Raw genomic sequence first — 10,100 nt, 5'->3', positions numbered from 1 at the left:
CCTCTGCAGGTCATTCCATTTACAATATAAGCTGAAAGGGGAGTGTGGGGCGGGGGTGGGGGAAGGGGGGTTCATTAGTGGAAGGAGCAGACCAGGAGGAGATCTGTTTTCCATTTTCTCCTCCAGATTGAACTCATCTGGATGGAAAGGGTTTGATTGTTGTTATAATCATCATTATTACCTGCGTGATGTCGTTTTCCTACACGTTTTTTTTTTAAGTGTCGGGCAAAATTGTTGCTGAGAAGAGTTATTAACAGATAATATCTGCCATATTATTCGTGAGCAAAATCAGAAGAAAAAAAAAAGTACAAGTGCATTAGAGCTGTTAGTTTCCGCATTAATGCTTAAGGAGCAAAACTCAGAAGTTCTAATTCCACTGGGGGAAACAAATAGAAGAAAAAAATCCCTGTTCCTTGCTTCTGGTGGCCTATTTGTATTCTTTCTTTCTTTCTTTTTTGAAAGGCAATCCTCCCCCCCGCCCCACCTCCTCCCCCGCAGTTACTGAAAATGGAGAGCTCTGTAGTCACTAGCTCCGGGTTGATAAGTCTCCACCGCTGCTCGCAGGGGTCTGTGTTTTCCGCTACTTGGACAAAGTGACATTGCTTAAGCCTTTCCCCTCAACAGGTATGACTCTCTGCAGAGCCAGTGATTGCAAGGAAAAGCTGCAGTTTGCTTAAGGGAAATACCTCCAGGAAGGAGGGTCTCGGGTGGGATCCCAAGTGGGGAACTAGGCGGACTTTTCCATAGGGAGTTGGGGTGGGCTCTTGAGTGAGGGGCTAGGGGCTCGTCTCTGGGGTCAAAGACGGGTTCCCCCGTGTGAGGGCGTGGATCGACTCGGCGCTGTCTTGGGGTCTCGCACTCTCACCGCTTCGCACGGCTTCACGCCCCACCGCCCGCGACCCCCAGGCCTTCTCTCCCCCGGGCGCCCACTCCTTTCTTGGGAAGAGCAGCCGGTGCTGGAGGGCAGAGACTGCCCCAGGGGCGGAGCTCCCTCTCGGGGTCGGAGGTAGGAAAGTGCAGAGCTGCCGGGGTCGAGGCACAGACTTCCCGGCGAGGCTCCTCCCGAGCGTCCCTCTTGCCAGCCAGGGTCGCAGTCGCAGCGGCGGCCGCAGTTCTTAGCCCGCAGGATTTGCAAACTCTTACTACACCCTTCTCCCCCATTAGGAACTTTTCCTCCCTCCTTCTCCCCAACCCCTCTGTCCTCCTCACTTTGGGGAATTTAATGCTTTCTTTAGCATCTTTTTGTGTGCTTGATCTAGGGGACGTGACACCCCAGAGTTCCAACTATCTCTCAGCTGAATTCTACTTTTGTTTTTATGTCTTCCTCGCCTCCTCTCGTGTCCCTTTTATCTGACTGATCTGCGAAGTCTGATGCTTCTGCCAGAGGAAGAGGAATAAATAGATGCTGCTGCCTCCGAAGGCTTAGAAGTTGGGAAAGAGCAGCCTGGGCGGCAGGGGCGGCGGCTGGAGCTCGGTAAAGCTCGTGGGACCTCATTGGGGGAATTTGATCCAAGGAAGCGGTGATTGCCGGGGGAGGAGAAACTCCCAGATCCTTGTGTCCACTTGCAGGGGGGGAGGCGGAGACGGCGGAGCGGGCCTCTCGGCGTCCACTGCGCGGCTGCACCCTGCCCCATCCTGCCGGGATCATGGTCTGCGGCAGCCCGGGAGGGATGCTGCTGCTGCGGGCCGGGCTGCTTGCCCTGGCTGCTCTCTGCCTATTCCCGGTGCCCGGGGCTCGGGCTGCAGCCTGTGAGCCCGTCCGCATCCCCCTGTGCAAGTCCTTGCCCTGGAACATGACCAAGATGCCCAACCACCTGCACCACAGCACTCAGGCCAACGCCATCCTGGCCATCGAGCAGTTCGAAGGTCTGCTGGGCACCCACTGCAGCCCCGATCTGCTCTTCTTCCTCTGTGCCATGTACGCGCCCATCTGCACCATTGACTTCCAGCACGAGCCCATCAAGCCCTGTAAGTCTGTGTGCGAGCGGGCCCGGCAGGGCTGCGAGCCCATCCTCATCAAATACCGCCACTCGTGGCCGGAGAGCCTGGCCTGCGAGGAGCTGCCAGTGTACGACCGGGGCGTGTGCATCTCTCCCGAGGCCATCGTTACTGCGGACGGAACTGGTGAGTTTTGACACGGCCTACCATTCCCTTACCCTACACCTCCTCACTTCTTGGAGTCCTTGTTACTAGCCTTTACTCTAATTTTTTTCTCTTCGGATCACTTATCTTAATCTCTCCCTTAACTGCTCCTCTATCAAACACCCTTCTTCTTCTTTCTTCTTTCTTTTTACAAAAACAAGAAAAGCCCTCACCTTATCACCTTCCACACTGATGCATTCTTGCACTCTGTTCCAATAGGTGATCTTTTTAAAACAATCCATGCATTCCAAGCCCATCACACTTATACTCCACAGGAATCCTTCACTTCAACTCTTTACATGTGGAAGTAGCCACATTCTGTAAAGTGATGCTCTTTTTCTTTTAAAATTTGTCTATAATCATTGGGTTTTCTTCGCTGATTCTCAGGCAATCTCAGTCATCAGGTTTCTGTATCTTTAGTGTCTTAGATGCTTGTTAAGATTGTATGGAGGAAACAGAAAACTGAAGCCCCATTTTCTTCTAATTAAAAATGCCAAGATAATTTCAATAACCTTACTCTAACCGACAGATGTTAGGGGTATGTGTTTGCTCAAGATTCAATTTGAGCAATTACCTTCATCTTAAATTTCCCCCTCCTTTCAATGAGATAAATTGTTCTTCCATTCCAGAATGAAACAACTGTGAAACATTGCTATGCACTGTTAATTAGCTTCTGTGCTTGCCATAGAGCTGGCAGACTGAAATTACTGGGCTCTTTTCACATGCCCACATGCCTTCAAGTCATTTTATAAGTGGCACACAGATGAAAGGAATTATATTTAAGGTGTGTTATCATACACTCATGTAATGTTATTTTAAATCTCACCCCTTATTCCACTCTCATATTTGGGAAAAAAATTGTCTTTAATACCTTATTTCGTGCTCCTTTTCCATGTGTGCACCAACCACAGTCATTTCAGTCTTTCTCTACCATAAAACTTTATTGCAGCTCTAAATTTAATGGAGTCAATCACAAGTCGTTTTCTCACTAGTGTTTAGTCTAATTATGACATTTGTAACTTTAAGACTGCAACTAAACCTACTTCATTATGGTCCATTTAATTCTAACTCAGTATTACTTCTACCAACTAACCCAAACCTCAAATTTTTACCCTTCATATATTTTACAAAGAAGGCAATTTTCTTCAATAGCGGTCCTCTTTCATACCCCGCCCCAACAACTCTGTTCTTAGATGTGTTGACTTGGTTACTTGGTTGCCTCCATCTGTTTATTTCTTGCGCATCAACTTTCCTTCCTCTTTCAACTTGCACAGTCTAGGCACATGTCCCCAGTCCATTTCCAGGTAGTAATTCTTAGTTATCAGGGTATTGATTTGGAAAAAGTACTTTCTGTGCACATTGACTCGTTTAACAAAGTGAGAGAGAAGTAATTGTAAAAATAGCCGAAGGAAAAAAAGCGAAGAGAAAAATTTCAAGAACTTTTTAATGGTGACCTCACTTAGTTTATCACTTTTTGAATATACCTATTGTCTTCTTGATTTTAATCAAGAACCAAAAGCTGGTTGCGTAAAATCATCACAGAAATGTATTCCTTATTAATCTTTGCTAAAAGAGCATGCTTGAGGCTTCGTACTCATTGAAGTCACAGACTGCAAAGTCTGTAAGTGCCCAGTGCAGTTGCCGCTCTGGTTTGCCAGGCACTTAGAATCAGTTAAATGCAAGTGCTCCTCTCAGGCCAAGGGCTAGGAATGAGGTGGCAGTGGTTCAGGCTGAAATGCATTCCTCCCCGTAAAGCACAAAACTTGCTCTTAAACCTCCCTTAGAGGTGGACCTAGAGTGAGTGAGGTTTGGCAAGATTAATGGCTCTCAAAAAGCCATAGTCAATATGGATGGGAAGCAGTTTCATTAAGTGTCCCTGAGTTACCCATCATTGTGGAACAAACATAGAAACAGTTGCCTCACTGAAGCACTCAAATAGGACATGCATGGAAACAATTTGTCAGTTCATGGGACCTGATTTCTAAGCTTCTTTAAAATGCCAGAATATTTGCTTTACTGACAGCATCCTTGCTAGAAAAATAGGTGGTAGTTGGAATCATAGTTAGTGATGGTGTTCCTGCTCCTTTCCATAAGCTTTAGTGTGAACCAGAGGCTGTGGTGGCAGGGGGAGCTGAAAGGTGTGGGGAGGTGGGAATTGGGAATGAAGTACGTAGATTGTAGCCTGAAGGGTCTCCTGGCTTCCAGGGCCAGCTTGTTGAAAATTACATTCCCTATGCTGGGTCAAACTGTCAGACACCTGGAATTACTTAGGAACTACCACATGTGGCCAGGATAATTTACGATGCAATATCCAATATACTCTTTGATTCAGTGGGAAGTGATAGTTCACAAAGCAAGGTTTTTTCCTTGTTCATTTGGGTATAAACAGAATCCCTGTGTCTTTTGACTAGTATCTGTCCAACTAGATATAAAAATGAAGTCTCCCTGAATAAAATAGGACAATATATCAAATTCTTTCTATGCCAAGAGGATTTTCAAATCCTACCCATTCATGGGGATCTGTTCTCTCATAGTATATCATGACTCCACAAACAAGCTTAGGACCTTTTCCAAAGCAGTCTTATTGAAATGGAGTAATGCTTGAAACTACTTTTTTCCTTTCAAAATACTAAGGTAAACATATTTTTGAAAAGAACGGGTTCCATCCTGGCCATTATTATTCATCTTACACATTTTATATTTGCTATAGTGTGACTACATGTACAACTGATTATCTGAAAACTCAGCTCAATTTAGTCATTCAGCAAGTTAGTGATGACATTCAGTCAAATCTTTAATATTGTATGGTGAGTAAAGAGGATAGGCTTGGAGTAGGGCAAACCAGGTGTTGAATGACTCTGCCCACACATCAACTATTGTTTTAGGAAATTTATATGACCTCTGTAACTCAAAGTTTTCTTATCTGTAAAATCAGGACAAAACCATCTACATCCCAAGGGCATGGTAAAGATGAAATTAAAGCTGGCGCAGTGGCTCACTCCTGTAATCTCAGCACTTTGGGAGGCCAAGGCGTGTGGATCACTTGAGGTCAGGAGTGGAGACCAGCCTGGCCAACATGGTGAAACCCTGTCTCTACTGAAAATACAAAAATTAGCCTGGGATAGTGGTGCACGCCTATAGTCCCAGCTACTGCAGGAAGCTGAGGCAAGAGACTCACTTGAACTCGGGAGGCGGACATTGCAGTGACCTGAGATGGCGCCGCTGTACTCCAGATTGAGTGACAGAGCCAGACTCTGTTTCAAAAAAAAGAAAAGAAAAGAAATTAAACAGCATATAAAGCATTGCTTTAGTACCTAGTAAGCACTGAAAAAATTGCTGCTGCTGTTTTACTATTATCAGTGTTATAACAAATTGACTAACATTTTCTATTTTGTTTTTGAAATGGTTATGTTGGTAAATGCACATGCAGCCTAGAACGTTTATTAGTTCATCTCTGGGGAAGAACAAAACAAAAAAGCTTTACACTGGGACCTAACTGGAAAAACAAATCTTATTTCTTCTAAAAATATAAAGGTAGTATTTCATTTTACACAAATTGACCTAGACCTCAGGCTCAAGAGCAGATCCCTTTGGGAGCGACAGAAAAAAGAATGAGTCTGATGGACGAGTTAATTACAAATAATTTATCTCAGAAACCCAGGAATCAAGCAGTTAAGAAAATTTATGGTATGATATTTCACAGCTATTTCCACAACACCTACAGTTTGCCGTGCCAAGGGCTTCATAATCATTCCTCAGTCAGTGCTGGCTTCTGTGGCAGTGCTAACTTTTCTCCCCAGCTCTTGCTCAACGCGTTTCTGCAGGCCTTCTCTCTCCTGGCAGAGCTGTGCCAACTTTCATATGCAGGAGCTGCCATTTAATCATTTCTCCACTCCCAGAGAAACAGGCAGTCTTTTCTTTAGCCCTGGTCTACAAATATTTGAGGGGCCAAGTACCAAGAAGGAAGAATTATTTAGTGTGATATGAGGAGGAAAATGGAAAGGAGAAATGGAAATTTTAGATTAGAATGAAAGGGAAAACATGCTTCTCAGGATCCTTCATTGTGTAAAATTCTGAAAGGCACTCTGGATGGATTAGGGAAGGGTATCTCAGTGTTATATTAATAGTGTTTAATTTATTTAGAGCAACCCCCATTATCAGGAGTAATCTTATGTCATCTCCAAGTCTTATTTTAATAATTTACTTTTTATCTCATTCCCACTAAACCTTCAGATAGTTGTTGCTACAAATTGTGAAACTGATTAGGTTATATTTGGCTCCTTGGGTTCTACTTTGAGTCTAGAATGAGGAGACCAAGAGCCAACAGATAGACATAGTTTTGAATAATTAAGAATTGGCTACATCTCCTCAATTTAGGAAAAACCACAGTTTTAGAGTTACAGGCCCTTAGTTGGAATTCTAGATTTGCCATTAATTTTGTACATTGAACTGGTCACTTGACATTGACATTGTTTGAGGACTGTGAAGAACAAAAGAAATATTAACATGAAATTACTGATAAACGGTAAAGCACAATATAAATGTTTAACAACATCATTGGGGAGAGGACGTGTCATCCTGAGGACAGGAACCATTAGCATCACAATAAAAGCAACCAACACTTATGTTCTAGGTGCTGTCGTGAGTGCATTTTGCACATTCATTTAATTCTCATGACCACAAGGTAGGGGCTATTATTCCCATTTTGGAGAAAAGGAAACCAAGGCATGTAGAGAAGCGAAGTGACTGTCCGAGTTAGCAGAGCTAGTAAGAAAAAGAGAATTCAAAGCAGAGCCTGTTCTACACTACACTTCCTCCCTTAAGAAATGTAATTCCTAACTTTCTAGAGAATCTGTTATTCTTTGCCTAGCAGATTGCAGTTAAAGGAACAAAAGTTTTCTCATTGTATTTTGAAGTCAGCTTATATACGGTTTAAGAGAATAAAAGGTGGTTTCTAGACAATGGATTCAAAGAGATAAGAGATTCTGACTTCACTGCAATTTTGAGATAGTAGAGATTATACATTCCAGATTCTCATGTCCCTATTCTCTCTGTCTTGGCATGCCCCAGAGTGAACTCATCATTTCCCCATCATCATACACTTGTTTCTTTCTAGCATTTTCTATATTGTTGAAAGGTACCACCATACTTCAGTAGTCCAGGCCTGGGAGGCAGTCTTTTTTTTTTTTTTTTTTTTTGAGACAGAATCTCACTCTGTCACCCAGGCTCGAGTGCAGTGGCATGATCTCGGCTCACTGCAACCTCTGCCTCCCAGGTTCAAGCAATTCTCCTGCCTCAGCCTCCAGAATAACTGGGACTCCAGGGACATGCCACCACGCCCAGCTAATTTTTGTATTTCTGTTAGAGATGGGTTTTTGCCATGTTGACCAGGCTGGTCTCAAACTCCTGACCTCAGGTGATCTGCCCACCTTGGCCTCACAGTGCTGAGATTACAGGTGTGAACCACCACACCTGGCTGTGGGAAGCAGTCTTGATTCTACCTTTTTCCTCATTCCCCTCACTCAATAGATATCACATGCTGTTGGGTCTACTCTGACTCAAATTTCCTTCCCTCCCTCTCTAATGCTACTTTCTTAGTTTGGACCTCACCATTTCTCACTGGGATTATGGCCATAGGATGATAATGGTCTCTCTTATCTCCAGTGTTTCCCCTCCATATTCCAATATATATTTTTTCTGAAATGCAAATCTCTTGCTTAAAATCCTTGGGTGTCTTCCTTTGGCCTGCGTGATTTTGCCTTTCTGACTCCTCTAGCTTGTTTCTCTCTGTTTAGACTGGTCTCGTTTCAGCCACGTTTGCGGGCATCTCACCCCAGTACCTTTGCAATGCTATTCTCTATCTGGAAAGCTCTCCCTACATTTCCTAACTCCTTAGGACTCCTCTGGAAACCTCTGACCTCCACTAGAAATCCTGGGGCATAAAACTTACTAATAATATCTATTTTCGTTTAAGGTAATTTGTTGTTAGAGTTCCTAAGTTTAACTTTCTGATAATATTTTTTTGATCAATTATTAGAAACTTTTTGTTTTCTGTCTTTCAGTTCTAACAGTTGACTTCTAAGCATTTGTGAAAGTGTAGAAACATTTTCCTTTGAAGAATGAAAGAAGTAAAAGTCTCCTTGGCTTAGCCATTTTGAAGTGATTCCCTTTTACCAAGCAAAGTTTTATTTTTCACTCTTATTTCTACCTTTGAATAATAAACATTTCAAATGTGGGCCAACATAATTTCTTCCTTTATAAAGACATTATTTTTGTATGCATTTTATCACATGATTATTCAGAAATAGAAAAACCACTGGCATGTCACTGTAATACTTGGGTACATTTATCATAAATGAATGTTTGAATATAATGAAAGTATTAGTAATTAATAGTTTATGCCCAAGTTGAGGCAAATGTTTCAGAATTAGTGTTTGTTACCTGCTTATCTGTTTGTTTGCGGACTGCTATCTTTTCTTGGATGTTGCTTTTTAAATACTTGCGGATGATTACTAAACCTGGGAAAGTAATTCATTAATTGTAATTGTGGGGGTTATTGTCCTAAAATAGTATTAACCCCTCGTTTAATTTATTCCTGGTAGGACTTATAAACAAAAAGGACAAAGGAAGAATACTATTTTCTCTGAGAATAAATAGAGGCATTAAACTAGTTTAGCATAAAGTGTTACTACAAATGTAAAACTCATAAAAGTACTGAATTGGAGTGTCGATAAAGATATATTGCTAGGTCCAGCATCTCTCAGCATGGAGCTCTGCTGATGCACTAAGTGTTATTCATTAGAGGTTGTTTTCTTAATTAGAACACAGAAAACCTTTATCATTACCATTTTCTGGGATTATGGCATCATAGAAAGAATCAATAGCAATTTCTAATTATTGTCGCATCTATTAATTGCACTGGCTTGAAGAGTCCCTAAATAGTAGGTTTCTTTTCGACTGAAGAACTATTTAGCCTGCAGTTAAAGGACATGAGAGTGATTTCTGAGTGTTCGTTTAGGAACTAAGGATTTAAATATATACCAGTTCAGTGTGATATGTCTATTTATTGAAGATGTGTTTGGTTCTTTTTGTCATCAAGTCATAAGTGTTGGATGAGTGCCTAATATTTGCATAGGTTTGATTGTGATAGGATGCTTATCATTTATAAATTTTGTGAAATTCAAATAAATTATTAATTCTAAGATTTTATGCACAGTTGATGAGTATTCAGAAGAGTATTTCCTTATAGCCACATGAAAAAATAGATCTCATCCATACTCAAAGCCCACAAATGATAAGAATGCCAACCTCATGACATTAATAAGAGTCTACTTCCTTCAGACAATTGGATTCTTACCCAAATCAAACTTGGGACTGAGTTAGATTCTTATCTTTAGAAATTCTTGAAATAAAATAAATATGTTATGGTTCTTTGTTCTGTCACTTCCTTTCAGATTTTCCTATGGATTCTAGTAACGGAAACTGTAGAGGGGCAAGCAGTGGTGAGTATATCATTATCTTCCTGGTTTTCATTTGTGGTCAGATTAGTCATTGATGTAATCTAGATACTCAAGTCATTCTTGGGGAAGCTTGTGCCCTATATTTTACAAGTAAACTTTTTGTAAATATAAACTTTTTAAAATTTCCTTATTTATATTAATTTTATTTTTAAAATTAGCATGTAGTAAAATTGACCTTTTCTACTGTTTTATTTTCTGTTTGTGCCCTCTCCTTTTTATTCACATTCCCTTCTTTCTTTTGGATGGAGTCTCTCTCTCTCTCTCACACACACACACACACGCATGTATGACAGATACATATATATCCTCATGAGATAATTTTGTATTTTTTCTTTCAACCCTTACTTATCTTTTAAACAACTTGAGAACAGTAGCCTACTGTATTTATACGGATGTTTAAATTTCTATTATTCTTCCTTCTTTTCCAACATTCCATGC

The 10,100-nt window shown here is 41.5% G+C and overlaps 1 protein-coding gene across 2 annotated transcripts in view; it reads left to right on the top strand.

Moving 5' to 3' along the window:
- Positions 1-499: 499 nt before the first annotated feature.
- FRZB (frizzled related protein) overlaps positions 500-10,100 on the top strand; it is a 31,596-nt gene continuing 21,995 nt past the window's right edge. The window contains exons 1-3 of one of the 2 annotated variants that reach the window (XM_007965559.3): positions 500-624; positions 1,368-2,124; positions 9,597-9,644. In XM_007965559.3, the coding sequence (XP_007963750.1) occupies positions 1,647-2,124; positions 9,597-9,644 (526 nt within the window). In that variant the 5' untranslated portion in view covers positions 500-624; positions 1,368-1,646. Of the gene's footprint in view, positions 625-1,037; positions 2,125-9,596; positions 9,645-10,100 lie in introns of those variants that run through there. The other variant, XM_007965560.3, reaches the window with a different exon arrangement.

This window comes from Chlorocebus sabaeus, chromosome 10 (assembly GCF_047675955.1).
Source record: "Chlorocebus sabaeus isolate Y175 chromosome 10, mChlSab1.0.hap1, whole genome shotgun sequence".
NCBI classification, from domain to species: domain Eukaryota; kingdom Metazoa; phylum Chordata; class Mammalia; order Primates; family Cercopithecidae; genus Chlorocebus; species Chlorocebus sabaeus.
Note: the sequence above shows the minus strand (reverse complement) of the source record. Positions and strands in the feature narration are given on the sequence as shown.